This window comes from Cynocephalus volans, chromosome 1, assembly GCF_027409185.1.
Source record: "Cynocephalus volans isolate mCynVol1 chromosome 1, mCynVol1.pri, whole genome shotgun sequence".
NCBI lineage: Eukaryota > Metazoa > Chordata > Mammalia > Dermoptera > Cynocephalidae > Cynocephalus > Cynocephalus volans.
In genome coordinates, this window is record NC_084460.1 from 24381880 (window position 1) to 24401862 (window position 19983).

At 38.8% G+C, this 19983-nt stretch overlaps 1 protein-coding gene across 1 annotated transcript in view; it reads right to left on the minus strand.

Annotated features, from left to right (window-relative positions):
• The window catches only part of ATRN (attractin), a 180680-nt gene that overhangs the window by 29102 nt on the left and 131595 nt on the right, over nt 1–19983 (minus strand). The window contains exons 23-25 of the mRNA XM_063094485.1: nt 19034–19112; nt 16681–16838; nt 1731–1792 (exon numbers count right to left, since the gene is read on the minus strand). Coding sequence (XP_062950555.1) covers nt 1731–1792; nt 16681–16838; nt 19034–19112 — 299 coding nt within the window. The remainder of the gene's footprint in view (nt 1–1730; nt 1793–16680; nt 16839–19033; nt 19113–19983) is intronic.

The following is a 19983-nucleotide window of genomic DNA, read 5'->3' on the forward strand; positions in this document are numbered from 1 at the left end:
TCTCACAAGTTTTTAATATTTCTTCATCATTCAGTTCAAATCAGTTTAAAATTTCTGCTGTGATTTAATTTATATAAATTTTAAAAATAGGCTCCTACAGAATTGGTGATATTATGTCTCTTGTTCTGGGTAGTGGTTAATGAGCATGTTCAATTTTTGATAATTTACTGAGCTAGACCCTTAGGATTTGTAAATATTTCTGTAACTTTACATTACACTTCAATATAATATTTTTAAGAGAAAAAGCAGATCCCACACAAGGAGTGGGAATTATAATGGCATTAGCATTCTCAATATTATACTGGAAGCTAGAAGAAATAACACAATGCCTTCTAAATTCTAATGGAAAATGATTTCCAGCTTAGAATTCTGTATCCATATTTTCAATCAAATAATGAGTGTAAAATAAAGACATTTTCAGTGAGGGAAGCCCACAGAAAAGTTACCTCCCATGCACCTTTTCTCAGAAACCTCTTAGAGAATGTGCTCTAGTAAAAGGAGAGAATATATAGAAAGATGAAGACATGTGATCTGGAAAATGGAGACTCCAATATAGGAGAAAGGCAAGAGAAATCCCCAAGGGAAAAAGAAGAAAAAAAAAAAAAAAAAGAAATTCCCAAGATGACAGTTGTACAGCAGGCCTCAAGAACAACTAGTGCACTTGGGGGCAGGAGGCTGGAGGGTTCTAGGGCAGACATATCCAAAAGAAATCAAAGCCAAGAAGGTACCTGCTTATGTTTGACTCAATTGAGAGATATTTCTGTTCTGTCACAGTATAAAGCTATATCAGGAGTAGGTACATAGAAAAATCAAATGATTAAAAAAACCAAAACATGCAAATACTAGAAAAAAGCAAATAGTGACACCTCCCCCATCAAAAAAAGGGGTACTATAATCACAGTTCACTTCAGCTGTAAATAGGAGTTTTATGGTCATAATAATATAAATAGGGATCACTGGTGTAGCCAAGCACTGTAATATATCTGTACTAAATGAACGGGAGGAAGGAGATTTTGTATGTGTTTGTCATGTGGGGGGAGTTGGTAGGTGAGATAATGTAAGACAGTAGGACAATTTCTACAGTCTGACATCAAAAGATAACTGAACTAAAAAATTAAGAATTAGTGGTAAGCACAGAGAAGTGAAAAACAGCTGAAGCAATTTAAACTGAGGGGAAGTGGGAAGGCGTGAGGCAGGCTGTTGCTGCTTTCTCTTATAAGCACTGTAGCACTTATTTGTCTTTTCCAATTATTTGTATATAGTATTTTCAGAAAAATAAAATTAAACTAAGGAAAAAGCTATGAAAATAAAAGAGAATCCCAAGGAACTAAAAAAATAATTTTTAGTTTTAAAACTGGATAATCACTGGAATCATCTCTTGAACAAGCAGAAGAAGATACGTAGCTCACATCAGTAACCATTATTGTTAAATGTTGTTTTAGTCCAAAATTCTCCCCATATAGTCACATTTTCTACTATTTAGTATAAGGCACATGCAAAGCTGCCCCCACCAAAAGCCAGAACATACAAACCAAATGTTTTCATTTTATCAGGTTAGACTAAATTTACATTTTGTAATTTACATGTAACTCTTCAGGAACACATACAAAGTAAGTTTGATCTGCTGTGGAAACAGAATTATTCTTTTATCTTTTATGAGCTGATACTCAATTAATGGAATTAAGTGCTTGAATCAAAAAGACTGATATAGTTTGTATAAATGAAATTACCTGAAAAAAGTCACGAAGAACTGTACCAGGTCCATAAAATTGCTGTGCTGGGAGAAGGCAATCTGTGACAGAAAAACAGGTAGTGTGATTATGTAGGTTACGAAATAGCACCACTGGCTCAACCTTCTCATTTCAAGAGTTAAGCTGAAAGACAGACTTTACATTTTAAAGAAGAAATTAATGGAATTTTTTGCAGTTAAGGAAAAGTGCCTCACCCTTTAGCTTCTTTTCTTATTTAGTTGCCAACCCAAAAAGTAACATTCTGAGGCTTCAGCACAAACAAAAGCCCCCCTGTGAACTTTACAATAGATCTGCAGTCCTTTTCATCTGTCCCTGGAAACCCCTCGGCCCCCCACATGAATCCCTAATGGCAGGCGGGCTACCTCAAGGTAGCCTCATTTTGTGCCCTTCATCCCATCAATATGTATGTACTCATTGTGTACTCACTTTGATACTGCCCTTTTTTAAAAAAAATTGTCTCAAGTTTTGCTACAATGTATATCAACTGACAATATGTCATCAGTTGGAACTTAATTTTATTATCCAGTTAATAGTCTTTATACCAAGAATATGAAACATCCCTAATGTATATGAAATCATCAAATCTAAAACACCACTGACTGAAAGAGGCATTATTTTGTGTACAATTAAGAAAAAACACTGCCAATTAAACTATGACATAATGCCTTTTTAATCAGTGACTGTAAGATGTACTGTCATTTGAGAAATACCAGAATATGAAAAAATGTGCACCTCATAACTGATTAAATATAATTTACTCCTTATTATCACCTACGACATATGCAGTACTAGCCAGGTGTTCTGAGGTATTTCCTGCTTTTTTTAAGGAACACAGCCCTCTTTGAAGAGACAATGGTACTATAACTGAATCAATTAGTGAATAAGTGATAGTGATAATTGTTCCAGTATAGATAAGTATGACACAAATCAGGAAAGTAAATGATTAGCATCTTGTTTTCCTAATCCCACCCAACCCCCATCCCTTGCACTCTTTTTACAGCCAGACTCACAATGAGGCAGAAGGAAGACTCCCACTGTTTGCTATTTTGATGGTCTTATTTTCTTTTTGACATTCCAGTACCACCAAAAGGCCATAAAATATTATGGAGCATGAAATTTGAAGTTTTTGTGTCCTCCTTCTAGCCACCATTTACAATGAGAGATACAAAGTTACGTAGATTTCATATAATAGATAAAGAGAGAGACCCACTTTCTTTTCCTTCATTTTTTACAGTATCCAGTCCCAAATAACAAGGCTCCTTGACAGAAGGACAGCTGCAGAATAAGGGCCATGGGCCTCACATAAAAGCTTTTTAATAAGCCTGGAGAAGGACAATTATGTAAACAGGGTTATTCAATCTTAGGGAATGAAGATTCCAAGTTACAACACATCAGGAGAGAGAAGGAAACAGATTCTAGCCCATCTCAGCTGTTTAGATTTTAATCTTTTAAAACATTAGTGCTTCCTCAGTGTCTACATTTAAAGAATCCGTGAAATACTTTTACTCACTGGATGCTAAAAGCCTCTGGATGCTAATAGTACCTTCTGAGGACCCATCAAGTGTACATGTGCCCTGTGTCACACAAGATTCCTCAGGGCAGCGCCCCCACTGCTAGGATCCAAATCAGCCTGACTTCTTCTTGACACAGGATCACACCATGTTGATGTCCAATTTATAATAATAACCTCATATAAACTGGCTGTCAGTGGGGCTGATACCCAAGACAGTAAAAGAGGTCCTCTTTTGTTGAATCTTTATCATCTAAGTCCCCACAATTACAAAGTTGTGTAAGGAAGCAAAAGCCATAATGTAAACATGTTTATGAATGCACTGACCACTTGGAAACATCTAACCCGGCTTAATACCCCAACCATCTTGTCAGTCTTTGTTGGTCAATCTTTGACTGATAAGGTGATGAACTTATTGTCCAAACTGAGAATTTCTGAGAGTGAAGGGAATGCTATTAAAAATCACCCAGTGTAACAAGCATACATTTGGTAACAAGCATAAATAGGGCTGTTTCTACTCGTGATTGTCAGACAATGCAAACCAACCGCAAAATCAATCTTGCAAAAGACAAAATTTTAATAAAAGTGCTGTTGGAGAACTGCTCATACAAAACCATTGATAAATGAAGACTTGGCAAATTTAGCCCTGTTATCAACTGAAGAAGGGATAAAAAATGAAGACATAAGTGCCTCATAATACTCTGAACAGGATAAAGAGAGGACTTTGGGAAAACTGATGAGGCCTGTAACTACTGTTTTAAACTATGCTGTGAAGTGAAGGCCTCCATGGTGGAATTGTCATATCTCTCAGCACCATGTGTACAACTGAAGACACACTTCTATCTCCTTATCTTGCTCTATTTTTCTTCATAGCCCTTATCTGTACATTTATTTATGGTCTTTTTTCTTCCACTAAAACATAAGATCTGTGAGGACTGAGGACAGGGACTTTACCCTACTATGTTTCCAGTACCTAAAGCAGTGATTGACACATAATAGGTGCTTAATATATTTTGCTTAATAAATGAGTATGATAATTGGAAAAATAATAACCTCTCTTTCTCTCTAAACTCAATAATACCTGATTAATTTTTCTTTCTTTTAAGAACTGGCTCGTGGTTTCAACCATAATTTAAACTGTAAAATTAAAATAAACATTTTTCATACTTTTTGGGATTTTTTCAAGATAATATCCCAATCAAATCTTTCTTTCATAATTTATTGTGAAAACATTGAGATGGATATGGGGGCTTTTCTGGTAATAAAGGTAATGAGGACTTCCTATACTAAAATCTGTTTTAATACAGAAAAGAAAATCTCATTATAGTTTATAAATAAAACAATGTCCTTCTTTTCCTTTTCTAAATAGTAGATACCACTCTCCACACTCCAAGAAATCTAAAATTTATGTCCCCCTACATTTACACAACCTGATTCTAACTCAACTTTCACCAATATGTTTGATTAAGGTGTGTTTGCCCTGGGGCCCTGTGGATGTGTTATATAAATTCTGAAAAACTCAGAGGCTCAGCGAGCCCCAGGGTTTGGGTAGGATACTGTGACCTGCACTTCCCAAACACTAATTTTGTGCTTCAGCCAAACAAGTGTTTTCAGGTCACTGTACTACTCTACTTGATTCTGGACAAGGCACCAGACAGCTTCTGAGCCTGTCCACAGTGGGGGTCCTCCATGTCCTTCCTATCCCTCCCTCATTCAGCCACACCCAACCTCCACTGGGAATTGGCTTGCTCTCCTTTACACTCCCTCAGCGCTCGAACCACTTCCCTTTCATGGCAGGTGATAATCATATTCTGCCTTATGCTCTAAGATACCCCGGAGAAGAGGATTCCTATAGTCCTCATTCTATGAAGATACCAATTTCTGACTTTTTAATTGTTGTGGTAGGAAAATGAATAAAAAGGTAATTGCCTACCTCCCACACAAGAGCAGATATACCTTTGTATTCCAAAAACTAGGCCATGGTTCTCAAACTCTGGAGATCTTGCAACAAAGGCAGAATCCCAGGCCCTATTCCTACTTCTGTATCTTTAAGCTCCCCAGGTGATTCTGATGCTGGTGTCCACAGGCCACCCTTCAGGAAACTCTGAAATAAGGAATTATTAAAAAAAGAAAAAAAAAATCCTCTCGTGCTCCTTTCCCGAACAATTTTTTTTAGCGTTTCTGGAACCACACTGAAAAAAATCCTTACTTTACTTGAAAGGCTAAAGTCCCAAAAGAAATGAACTTGTATCTTCCCAGAGGGTGGGAGGGTGGTGGGGGAAGGATAAGGGTAGAGGAAGAAAGGACAGTGCTGCTGAACAAAAGGAAAGGCGTGGCCTAAACTTGGAGATTGCAAAGGGAGGGGGTGGAGAGGAGTTTTTAGCATTTTGAAAGTGCCTGGGAATATGGGGTGTCTGCATGGTGGGCCTGGGTAGGCTCTGGAGCCTCAGTGATTATTCTGTGTCCAAAGCTGTCACACATGACAGTGAGGGGCCAGAGCCCCCAGAGCAGCAGTCAGTGAATGAAGATCAATCAGAGGACCTTTCCCAAATCTTTGGGATCAATTAAGCCCTGAGGTTTCTGTATATCTCGGAGAGAAGGGAATGGGTCTCTGAAAACAGAGGCTGAGAATGAGTTTCTCATCATACGTGGTGGGTAGAGGCTGAGCCCAAGCATACTATAAAAATAAGGAAATATGGCATTTCTTATACTCAGCTACCACAGAACAAATGCTTTCCCTTTTTTTTTTAAAACATTTGTATTTCGCACCTACTAGGTGCCATCCACAAAGTATGCACTCAAAATCTTGAATGAATGAATGAATACTGAATGACTACAGAAAGAGCATTGTTTAACACAGAAGGTTTGAAAAGAGAAAAGGAACCTCTAATTTGCCTTTATCTTCTCCACCAAGAACCTCATTGTTCTAAGCATGCAAGACAGGGAGAGGATGATGAGAAAGGACAGCTGACCGCCCTGAGAGGTGAAGCCTTCCAGCTTCAAAGCAGTGCCTGTTGGGCTCTGAGAAAACCCAAGGTACGTATGTGTATATATACCTGCCAGAATCTCAGCAGGCTGCTCCCACAACCCCCTGGGGCCAGCAGCTCCACCAAGGCTAAGAGCCTAACCAAGCCTAGGCTCTACAGATGCTGAAGACCTTGTGAGTGCCCGTCCCTCACATCAGGACCTGAAAGAGCCTAAGAGACCATGGCTCCTGGTCTGACCATGCCAATCTTGCCACATAGTTCTGGACAATGCAAGTCTGGAAGCCAGGAAAGGACTGATTCCTCCCATGAGAGTTTAGGCCTGTCTATGAACATCCTTTCCACTCAGGCCTCAGCTTTGCTAACGATGAAAGCCTGAGGCTAGTGCTGTGTCACCAACTTGAGTTCTGCTGGGACAGAAAACAACTTTCTTTCAAAACCAAAATTCTATATGGAACTGTACATTGAGACCACAGCCCCGGACTGGAGCTCAGTGACCATCACCTGGCCTCACACACTACCCGCCTCACACTGGTTTGTGCTGGCACAGAAACTATACCCAAGCTCTGGTCAGAGCCTCAAAGCCAGTGAATACCACTGAGCAGCCCATTCCTGCCATTAAAGGAACACTCACCATCTGTCCACTCCCAACCTCCCACCTCAATACTGCTCTGTGCTTGCTTTCCCTAATTTCCTTCCAGCCATTCCTTTTCAACACTCACCAGAATTCCATTTCCTAACACTTATTAATAATTTAAAAATCATTAAAGAACTATATATACTTGGTTGAAATATTAAAAAGCACCAAAAGGCTAATGATGAAAAGCAATGGTCTCTGCCCACCCCCCCTCCAAGGCTTCTCTCCAGAGACCCCCATGTTTCTTTTCAGCTTTTCTGGGAATTGCCTTCTTATTACTAATGTTTATATTGTTATTTCTTGATCTATCCATTTTCGGCCTCACTTACTGACTTCCTACTGTAACAGAAGGTGATTTAGGCCATCAGCCCCTCTCCTCCTTCTAGTAGAGTTACATCACTGTTACCCACAAACAGCTGCAGGAGCAGGAGACACCACAGCTACAGCCCACCGGAGAACGAGGACGGAGGATGGAGGACGGCTTCCCAGGCCTCACAGCCCCATAGGAAGGAGCCCTTGCTTGGGGGTAAAGGTCGTAGGCTCTCCAGGAAACTCCCTTTGCCATTCTCACCAGAGTGGGGTGCCTGAAGGGGTTTTGTTCGGACTCCTGATTGTTCTAGTTCTAGAGACTGCCACCAGTGGCCAATAACTGGTCAAACCCTGGTACAATGCTGTGCGCTTCCTGCAAAGAAGAACAGAAGGGCAGTTCTGTGCCTCAGTTGGCCTCGCCTGTGGCCCAGCAGAGGTTTCTCCTGTAGCTACCTTTAGGAGGCTGAATAATACATTCTTTCCTTTATTTCTTGCTCTATTACCTGTATTATCTTTTTTCATTTTTTCATTATGGAAAATTAAAAAAAAATTTTTTTTAAGGCTTTATTTGCAAAGTCAACTGGTGTAGAGACAGGAGGTACAGCTCTCAAATTCTCAATTTTAAACTTTTAAAAAAGTAAAGAGAATAGTATAATGAATCCCATGTACTCATCACTCAGCTTTAATAATTATCAGCTCATGGACAATCACATTTTATTCTGTATTCCACCCTCTTTCCCTACGACCATAGTATTTTGAAGCAAATCCCAGACTTCCTATAATTCCACTCCTAACTATTTCAATATAGATAGTAGCTCTTAACTACCCTCTTTGTAAAACTAGGATGTTTGTGTCCTCATCCCTCCTTTTTCTTCTACCTCCTAGCTCTTTGGACAAAATTCCAACCTAGAACAAATCAATTCTTGTAACACCACACTGTGTAGACTGGGATGGCAAATCCTTGGTCTTCAACGTCAGCTAGCCCTTAGCGCTGGTCAGCAATTGTTCTGACTTTATCAGAAAAAGCTGTCAGCACCTTTATAAAAGTTATAAAAGTTGCAAAAATCCCAAAATTCTGATATCTGCCCTAAAGCACTTGTACCAACAACTATTAATCCATCCAGCACACATTCATGGAGTGTCTACAATCAATTAACACTATGCCCTAACACTGAAATATAAAAATAGCACTTGTCTTTAAGTAAGTCTTTGTGTAGTGAAAAAAAGAGACAAGTCCATGGCTGTGATAACACAGTTGAGGAGAGGAAGTTGCTACAGGGTGTGTGTGAGGGTCATCAGATGGACCCCTCCCCTGGGTTTCTACATAACAATTCCACCTGGACTCCCTGCCTCAGGCCCGGCTCCTTCCAATCCACACTCCCAACTGCTACCAGAGAGAGGTCTTTTTTTTTTTTTTTTGATGGCTGGCCAGTATGGGGATACAAACCCTTGACCTTGGTGTTATAAAACCTTGCTCTAACAAACTGAGCTAACTGGCCAGCCCCAAAGAGGTCTTTCTAAAACACTGATCTTTGGTCATTTCTTGGCTTAAAACATTTCAATATCTTCCAGTGGTTTTAAGGCTACAGGTCACAATCCTCAGCTGAAAACCCCAGTCTCTTTATAGCAGCCCTGCCCAGCTCTCTGGCTCCTTACTCGCAAGCACCATCACTCAGCTCTGCTAAATTCCTGGTAGTTCCTAAAAGTGACTGGTTATCCCTTTTCCCCTCCACAAACACCCCCACTCCCTGGCCTCATGTTTCTTAGGACTCAGCTCTGATGTAGCCTCTCCTCACTTAGACTCAGATGACAAGGGGCACTCCCCTCCCATCTCCTGGCTCCCAGGAACACATGGGCACACCTCTGACACCTGGCATCAGACAAGAGGCTCCTGCTGTCCACTCATGGCTGCTACTCTGGACCAGAAAGTCTGCTGAATGAGTTGATTTTAAGAACTCTAGTGAGTTCTTGGCTAAGAGATCATATGAGAGGGTCTGTGAGAAATGAAGAATTACCCATCCCAGCCACAGGAGGTATTTCCAGATGGTGTGGATGAGACTGTCAGGGGGGAAAGGGTCCAGATAAAACCTGAGGGAACAATGGCATTAAAGAGCTGAGAAGAAACAGCCAAAGTCACAGGTGAAAAGTAGCAGAGGAGGCTTTCAAGAAGAAGGAATAATACATTTTTCTTGATAATGAAAACCACAAGGTAGAACAAGAGCCTTAAAAGTAGTTTGAAACAAAGAAAACTTATACTTTAAGTACGGTTTAGTTCTAAATGTATTTCATGGCTTTATAATTCTTAAAACTCTTAAGGTACAGACATCTAACACCAGGAATTATGTATACATATTATTATACAATAAATATAAACATTTTTAAGAGTGAAAACAACCCAAGTATCCATCAACAAGATAAATGTATAAATAAAATGTAGTATATACATACAATAGAATATTATTCAGCTATAACAAGGAATGAAGTACTGAAACATACTAAACACAGAAGAACCTTGAAAACATTATGCTAAGTGAAAAATGCCAGTCACAAAGGACCACATATTATGTGATTCAATTTATATGAAATGTCCAGAATAGGCAAATCTATAGAGACAGGAAGTATAGCCTGTTAGTTGCCAGGGGAGAGAGGAATAAGGAGTGACTGCTAATGGGCTTCTTTTCATCAAAATATTTTTGATGAAAATATTTTAAAATTGATTGCGGTGATGGATGCACAACTCTCTGAATACAGTATACTAAAAACCACTGAATTGTGCACTTTACATAGGTAAATTGTATGGTATGTGACTCATATCTCAATAAAGCTGTTATATAAAAAAAATGTATATCCAGTGAACAAAAGTTTCACACATCCCTTGCTCAGTACAGCAATCCTATTAGCACCCATAAACAAACTCTAAAGTCTAAATGAATGCCCAGTTCTCAATAAAAATTCTGTGTTGCCTTCACTTATGAACACTGGACTCTTACATAAAATAGCAGATGAAACACCCAGCATGCAGAGGGCTTTAATATTAGTTCCACATTACAATAACAAGCTCTGTTACAGAGTCAGTAATAAGCTGGAACTCCAGCTCCACCACCACCGCCCACCTTCCCACCTCACACTGCCTGCACATTTTCAATCTGGAATACCTACCCTCCCAAATTATGGGCATGGCTGAAGCCAGCTGAGCCCCTGCTCACTGGGAAGAATAACTAGGACAGCTTTCAGAAAGCAGGAGCTAAGGGAAGAGCGTTCACCCACAGGCACAACTGACCAGAAAACAGGCATAACTGGCCCCAAAACACCCACGACCCTCTTACACAAAGGCCTTTTTAGTCTGGGTGTTTTGTTGTTGTTTTAACTGCATCTACAAAGATTGTTTTATAGTTAGTTTTAAATTCCCTCAGTTAGCAATTATAGGTTTTGATCTGTTCCTAATTACGAAAAAGAATCCTGGGATTCGTTCAGAGTAAAGGAACTTGAGTTTAGCATTACCATTTTTAAAGCACCAAAGTTTGCATGAATTTGCGAGTAGAGAATTAGATTTCCTCAGTTACTTTGCTTTAAGAAATGAGAATCCAACGCTAAAAGGTTTTGCCTGCATTGACAAAAGCCATACTGAAATGTAATGGAATGGCCTACACTGTACCATTTAAACATTTCTTTACTTTCTTCCTTAAATAATTCTCTACATTTTTACTGAATTTGTACAGTTGCTAAGTGTGTGTACGTGTTTAAGAGCCATACTACACCCAGAAAAGCTTAGGCTCTGGGGAAAACAGAGCAATAAAGAAATGTGTAAGACCTTTTGTTGAGAAAACGATACATCTACCCAGGAAGATGCCAGCTCAGCCCTCCATGCATTGCATAGCCAGAAACCATCCCAAAAGCAGAGAGAACTAATGTTGACTAGAACACGTGCCAGAACACGGAGAGCACAACCTGCCACAGGTCTAGTTACACTATTTGTGAATACTGCAGTCATTTGTACCAGATAGCAAAAAGACACGGTTTCAATAGAACTTACCTGCTTTTTCAAGTAAAGCTTGGCAAACTAAATGGTGAGCATGCCATCGTTTATTTTCGCAAGCACCCCTGAACGCAGCTTTCATAAGTGGATCTTATTCAAGTTAGAGATCTAGCACAGATAAGGAGCACCAAAAAATCAGGGAGAAAATCAACATCTCTTTGATTCTTAAACTTAAAATTATTACTTTTTTAAAGTAAGTGCGGGGAAGAGCTCCCTCTAGAAGGAAATCTCTAAAACCACTTCAGTGACTTCCAGAGGGTGGAGCAACAGGGCACTGAGAGGAAAAAAACTAGAACTTGGCATTGGCAACAGCACGGCTATCTCCAGCACAAAAGCCTGCTTATATGCACACAGCCCTCTTTCCAACTGGGAAAAACGTCAGCAACATAAGTCAAGATTTTCACTAAGAAACTTAAAAATATTAATCATTTTTCAGCTATCAGCAACAAAGCTTGAAATTCAGCTAGATTCAATATGTAGAGGTATGTAAGTACAAAAATAATTTTAACTTAAAACAAGTCAATACGCTTTATTTCCTAGAACCCAAATCTAGTATTTTACATAAAAATGATCTAACAAATGTAAATGATCTATGTATATGATCTATATAACTTGATAATGGTAGGAGACGTTACCAAGTTGAAATTGTACTGATGGAAGCCTAGAGCTCAACCTCCCTGGGATCAGAGAAACAACCTAAACTGCTGCTAGCCTCACTCCAAATGCAGCCGATGGCAGGGACAATTCTAACACAGATCCCAAGATTCCCATCCCCTCGTGTGCAGGCCTTATATATCCCTTTTCCCCTGTGAGGTGGGCCTGACCTAATCAGATGAGCCTTACAAAAGAGGGTCTAGAGGTCAGAGTCAGAGAAATTTGAAGCTTCAGTATACATATTCAGGATGTTGGTGTGTGTGTGTGTATGTGTGTGTTTATACATATGTAACATTTTTATTTTCAAATATAAATGGAATCATGCATGGCATGCAAATTTCTAAGACTTTTTTTTTCAGTCAGCAAAATTTCCTCAGGATTTATCGAAGTTGTGTATATCAATAGTTCTTTGTTTTTACTGCTGTATATTATTCCATGGTATATATGTAGCACAATTTGTTTAACCATTCATCTGCTGAAGAATATTTTGGTTGTTTCTGGTTTTTGACTATTATAAATAAAACTGCTAAATATTGCTGTGCAGGCACTATAAATATTGGTGTACAGGTATGTGTGTGAACATTGGTTTTCATTTCTCTGGGATAAACTGCATTGCTGGGTTGGATAGTAAGTGCAAATTTAGTTTTAGAAAATGTCAAGCTATTTTCCAGAGTGGCTGTACCATCTTACATTCCCACAAATCCTCTCCAGAATTTGGTGTTATCACCATTTCTAATTTTAGCCATTTTGACAGGTGTGCAGTGATATTTCATTGCGGTTTTAATTTGCATTTCTCTAATGGTTACTGATGCTGAACATTTTTTCATGTGGTTATTTGCCATATGTATGAAATGTCTCTTCATATCTCTTGCCCATTTTCTAATTAGATTGTTTGGTGAAATGTCTCTTCATGTTTTTTGCTCATTTTCTAATTAGGTTGCTTATTTCTTTACTGTTGAGTTTTTTTTTTTTTTTTTTTTTTAAGATAACGAGTAAGGGGATCTTAATCCTTGACTTGGTGTTGTCAGCACCACGCTCTCCCAAGTGAGCCAACCGGCCATCCCTATATAGGGATCCAAACCCAGGGCCTTGGTGTTATCAGCACCACACTCTCCTGAGTGAGCCACGGGCTGGTCCTTACTGTTGAGTTTGAGAGTTCTTATATTATAGATTCAAGTGCTTTATCAGAAATATGGTTTGCAGTATTTTCTCCCAGTATATGTAGCTTATCTTTCCAGCCTCTTAACACAGTTTTTCAGCGCAAAAACTTTTGGCTATGATATGGTCCAATTTACCATTTTTTCCTATTATGGATCATGTTTTTAGTATCAAATCTAAAAAACTTTTGCCTAGCCCTCAGATGTGAAGATTTTCTCCTATACTTTTTCCTGGAAATTTTATAGTTGTATTCTTTACCTTCAAATCTGTGATACATATTGAGTTAATTTTTGTATATGATGTGAGGTTTAGGTCAAAGTTCATTTATTTGCCTTGGTTGTTCAATCGCTCTGGCACTAAAAGGCTATCCTTCATCCACTGAATTGCCTTTGCACCTTTGTCAAAAATGAGTTGGACATATTTATGTGGTTTTACTTCTGGGTTCTATAGGTCAACCTATCCCACTGACAAATGTGTCTATCCCTCTAATAACCACAAAGTCTTGATTACTGTACCTAAATAGTAAGCCTTAACATGGGGTACAGTGATTCCCCCTATTTTATTCCTCTTTTTCAAAATTCTCATAGCCATTTTAGAACCATTGCCTTTTTCATATAAAGTTTAGAATAAGCTTGTCTATATCTACAAAAATGTCTTGCTGTAATTTTTAAAAACTTTTTAGTGTCACCAAACAACACCCCCTTCTCCCCCACAACGCCCTGCTAAATTTGACTGGCTTTAAAAAAAACAAACACAAAACAAAACTTTTTTTATTGTGTTAAGATATATATAACATAAAACTTATCAGTTTAACCATTTTTAAGTGTACAATTCAGTGGCAATTACTACATTCACAGTGTTGAACAACTATGACTACTATCTACTTCCAAAGTTTTTTCATTACCCCAAACAGAAACTGTAATGACCATGAAGCAATAACTCTCCATTTCCTGCTAGCCCCACCACTGGTAACCTCTATCTACTTTTGGTCTCTATGAATTTGTGTATTCTAGAAATTTCATGTAATTGAAATCATACAATATTTGTATTTTTGTGACTGGCTTACTTCACTTGGCACAATGCTTTCAAGGTTCACCTGTGTTATAGCATATATCATTCCTTTTTAAGGCTGTGTAATATTTCATTGTATACATACACACTACGTTTTGTTTATCCATTCATTTGTTAATAGATATTTGGGTTATTTCCACCTTTTGGCTATGTGAATAATGCTGTTATAAACACTAGTATAAAAAAAAGAGGTTATATAAGCACAGAGGCTGCAAAGATTGGATAAGAGAATAGTATGAACAAGTTTATATGAATACATTTGAAAACATGAAGTAAATTAATATTCAGAAAAAAATTACTAAAAGTGACTCAAATAGAAAGAGAAAAATCCCAAATATCCTGTAACTATTAAAGAAGTTAAATCAGCAGCTAACAAAATATGTCCACAAATAAAACACTAGAATCAAATTATTTTACTGAAGAGAGTTACCAAGTACTCAAGGTTCCAGTAATTCTAACCTTACATCTCTTCCAGAGATGAGAAAGAGAGAAAACTCCTCAAATTATAATTACTAAAGGTTAGTTTAACCTTGATATCAAAACTATAACAAGGACAGGAAAGGAAAATTATTGGACATTCTCACTCTTAATAAAACAGACACAAAATTCTTTTTTTTCCCTTTTTTTGTGACCGGTAAGGGGATCACAACCCTTGGCTTGGTGTCGCCTGCACCGTGCTCAGCCAGTGAGCGCACCGGCCATCCCTATATAGGATCCGAACTGGCGGCGGGAGCACCGGTGCGCTCCCAGTGTCGCACTCTCCCGAGTGAGCCACGGGGTCGGCCCCAGACACAAAATTCTAACCAAAAATATTAGCAAACTGTATCAAACAATGTTTAAAGTAAGGAAATAATACATCATGCCCAAGTTGGGTTTATCTCAGGAATGCAAATGATTTTCAGGCCCTGGCTTATGTAACAAGGTGAATGGTGGTGACATTCACTGAGAAAGGAAGCATAAGAGTTAGGGGCAAAGATCACAAGAATAACTATGCACCAAGTGTAGGGAGCTTGTGAATATCCAGACAGAGACATCTAGGCAGCAACCGAGAATACTGCTCTGTATATGTTAGGCTGAGACAGGGCACTGAGAATTGCCAGCATAGACATGGTACCACAAGCCTGCAAGTAAGATGGAATTACCCAGGGAAACTGTATAGAGTGAAAAGAGAAGAGGAACAAGGCCTGAATCCTAGACAACCCCAGTGTTTAAGGAAGAGGATTCCCTAAAAAGACCGGCCACAGAATCAGGGAAAGAAAAGACCAGGAAGGCAAAGAAAGATAGTGACTCAAGTCATGCAATAAGAATGAGAAGGGGACTGAAGAATTCAGTCACTGGAGTCCACTTAGACAGGGTGGTTTCAGGATGAGGAGAGAAGGAGCCAGACTGTTGTGGGTTGATGGGTGAATAGTCAAGAGAAATAGGGAATGCAGTTAATGCTTACAAGAAAACTGGCTGAGGAGGGAACTAGAGGGAAGCAGAGAGTGTACAAGAGCAAAGGAAGAAGCAGATTAGAGTATTAACAAATTTGTACACCATCTAGACAGGGAAAAGGAGAGAGGGTAGTGAGCAAAAATACAACATGGTTCCGATCCTCTATATTCCAAAAAGGAAAAGATTGACTTTTCTTTAGTTACAGTCCCCAAGGCATGAAGATATAACCAGCAGAACGGGTTTTCAAACTCATTCTAATTGATCTGTGATGACTTAATTCAGTTGATCATGCTTCTGAAAGTCTTCAAAAGGCAACAGCCCCAGTCCAGTGACCACACTTTCATGGCTAAAGGTGAACAAGTCCCTGAAAGTTCACTCACCCCTAACCTCCACATTCACCCAAAATGAAGGAGGTAAGAAGCAGAAAGTATTGAAGCAAGGCCTCATAAGACATGATTACAAACAGCTCAAATGGGGTCATGAGTCTTGGGAACAGAGGAAAGGAGCAGGTTGACAACAGAGGGTGCAGCATGCAAAACAAACCCTCACAACTACCCCTTCAGGTCACATGCACAGAGAATCTGAGACTAGGAGGGGCTACATGACTTGTACAGAAGCCAGGAATCAAACCACATCTGTCCAACTACAACACCTATGCTCTTAAACAGGACCTCACACTGCCTTCTGTTAACCCCATCTATCCCCCTTTAAACTCTGATAGCATTTTGAGGATCTTTTCATATGTCACTTTCCACTCTGGGTTTCACTGGTTATGTGTGTGTCTGTTTCATTTAGACCCACTTTAATCACTCTAGAATAGAAGCTCTTTATTCAGCCCTACGGGCTTTTACATGGCAAGCTCTCAATGAAGAAATGGGTACGTTTGTAATTATCAAATCTCTTAAATGCTAACTTGCTTTCAAAAGTGCATATAAATTTCCTTTGTAAGTGATATGTCATCCCCACTACAATCTTCTTTATAGTATGCATGTGCTCAGCACTCCTTTGCCATATATATTACAAAGGTAAATCAACACTATACATCTCATTTACCACAAGTTCCAAAATAGCGAATTTAGTCTTCACTAAAGAGATTTACCACCTTTGCAGGCGTGAAACCAAAAAGCACTTCTTACCTGAATTTTGATGGGCCAGGTGAAATTACTGACATAAACAAAGAAAGTGATATTTGGGTGGTTGCGAAAATCAAACTTCTCATTAGAGAAGCTATCTTTGTACTCCTTAATGTTGGTTTTTGAAACAACAGGCATCTCTTCTCCAGCCTGGGTTCCAGCTGTTAGGAAGAAAAAAATGAAATAGAAGAGAATAGAAAAAAATGAAACAGAAAGACAGGATCTGCCCTCATTAAGGATAATAGTTAGCATTTACTGAACACTTACTATGTTCCAGGCACAGCCTTTAAGAGCTCAATCTCATTTAATCCTCACAACAACCCTATTATTATCCTCATTTAAAGATTAAGAAACTGTGGTTCAGAGAAATTAAGTAAATTGCCTCAGGTCAAACAGCCAGCAAGAAGTGGAGTTAGGATTTGAAGCTGGGCAGGCTGATAAGCAAGCCTGTGCCCCTAACCACAATGGTTTTACCAGGAACCCCTGCAAAATCTCCTTCCCCACTCCCCAAAACAGGCTACATGTGGCCATGAAACTACAGATAGCCCTGGAATCCTATTACCAAGAAATGGCATTCCATTCCTTTGCATTTCCCCTTTACACCTCTTTGGCAATGCTCCATCAGACTCCTGTACAGGGACACTGACTCACCTCCCACTTCCTAACCAGCAGCAACCTCAAGTCTCAACAGCAGCAGGGAGGAAGGGACTCAAGGGGTCACTCAGTCCTCCCTTCTGCTACGAGCCACGACTGTATTTAAGTCTCCCCGACCTGGTATAACTCCATCCTGTTCTCAGAGAGTCTTTCAACATCCCATATTCTCCCTCAGCCAGCAATTCTAGTGTTTATAAGACTCATGAAATGGACTTTTTTCCATGTCTGAGTTAAACCCTGTGACTAAAGCCTAAACTGTCACACCTTCATTGAGACAGTCACTGCAAATCTTTCACATGCTCAGAGATGCTGCCTTTCTCCAGACAAATACTCTGATAATTCAGACTTTGTTCTTAAAAGTCTCTCCTCATTGAAAGTTTCTGAACTTCTTCCAAATTCTACACAATCTTTTAAGATATGATATACAAAGTGGCATGCAAAGGTAATATTCTTTTTTTTTTTTTTGTCTTTTTCGTGATCGGTACTCAGCCAGTGAGTGCACCGGCCATTCCTATATAGGATCTGAACCCGCGGCGGGAGCGTTGCTGCGCTCCCAGCACCGCACTCTCCAGAGTGCGCCACGGGCTCAGTCCAAAGGTAATATTCTTATTTCACAGTCTAATTGGTTTGTATTTTGCCCCCCCCCCCAAAAAAAGCATTGAAGTAGTAATAATGGTAATTAAACAATTACCATTTAGTGCAAATTTACCATGTTTCAAGCATTACAATGAGTACTTAGTTTATTATTTCATTTAATCCTTACAATACTCTACATAGCTAGGTGCTTTTACTATCCCGTTTCATACATGAGGAAAATGGTTCAGAAAGCTTAAGTAACTTGCTCAACAGCACAGTGAAAGTACATAACAGGTAGAATTCAAACCCTGGTCTATCTATCAAGTTATGTAGTGGTTATGTGTATTAACCACTACATCAGAGTCATCCTTTATTTCTTCTGTAGATTTTCTGCCCAGCAGAAGATTTAGTGAATCATAGTAAGACAAGGAAGATAGCAAAAGCTATGCTATGAATCACTAAAGAGCTTGATTTAATTTTCAAAGTACCTACTATTTTTTTTTTTTTTTTTTTTTGTGACTGGTAAGGGGAATGTAACTTTCGGCTTGGTGTCGTCCGCACCGCGCACCAGCCATCCCTATATAGGATCCGAACCTGCGGCCTTGGCGCTCCAAGCACTGCTGCGCTCCTAGCACCGCACTCTCCCGAGTGAGCCACAGGGCCGGCCCACAAAGTACCTACTAAAATCTCATTTAATTTCTCTGTACCTACTAAAATCTCATTATATTTAAAATATTTTCATTTCTTGAAACTATGAGTCATCTGAATTTTTCACTTCTGAAGCATGGATGTAAATGATGATGGTAGCACTAGAGTAGTGGCCAAAGCAAGGGTATAAGTGGTGATAGTAGGGTAGGTATAGTAACCATGTACTGAGCCTGATGTCACAGTACATATTGGTATGCTGCAACCTAATTTAATCTATATAATTCTAGGAGGTAAGTATTGATATCCCCATTTCACAGATGAGTAATCATAAAATCTAGAGAGGGGTTTAGATACTGCTCAAGGTCTCACAGCTAAATGTGGCATCTGTCTGTCTCCAGAGCCCCCTTTCTCAACCCGTATATTAAATTTCTCAATCTATTACCTCCACTCAGAGGGTCTTCTTTAGGTGTGTCTTTACCTGAGAAGCTGGCAGCCCAAGTGATGTTGAGGTTGAAGTTTTTGGAGGCATTAATGAACATATCCAAATCCCTGTTTTGCTGATGAAAGGAGCAAATAATTACAAAATTAATTATGACAGTTTCCAGATTTTAAAATAAAGCAATAATTAAATTTTACTATTCTCGACCTTCTTAATGACAGAATATTTTACAATGCCATAAGAGAAGCTCACACTTATAGAAGAGTTAGCAAAATGTCTAACCAATTTGCCTCAATATAAGTAATATATCCCAAATAAAATTTCATTTCCCTTCCATAAAAATATATGGAGTTCAATTCTTTATCAAATGCCTACCTCCATGAAAAAGCATCTTTTAAAAAGACCCTCGTCTGAACACAATGATTTACATCTTCTGACCTATATAGGGGAATAAGCCTCCTGAAGATGCTCTGGGAAGCCATTTCCAAATGTGTGGAGTTTACTCTTACCAGTAAAATATTTGATCAAGTGCCCCAATTTATATTTATTTATAACTTAAGCCCACGTGCTTCTGAATTCATAGATTATATAGTGTAAAATCTCTCCAAAACTGGAAATGATTTTTTTAAAAAGCATATAAAACTAAAATAAACTACATTTCTAAAAAGTCTTTGATAACATTCATTTGTGATTTGAAAAACATTTTTTTCTCATTAAAAATATTATTTCAAGAGAGTATGACCAAGTATCCTTTCTTAGCTTTGAAAACCCTGTTTACCACTTAGGGATACAGGAATTCAAAGGGCTAGTCTAATTTCATTTATTTTGAGTCTTGGTTTTAATGACTAAAAAAGATACCTCTGAGAAATCTGTTGAGCCAAACAAAAGAAGTGCACTGTTGGCTATGGTAGGCAAATTATGATACTAATTTTAGTTTTCACTGAAATTTGACTAGAAACTTTCTTGGAAGGTCAAACAATTATTTTTGC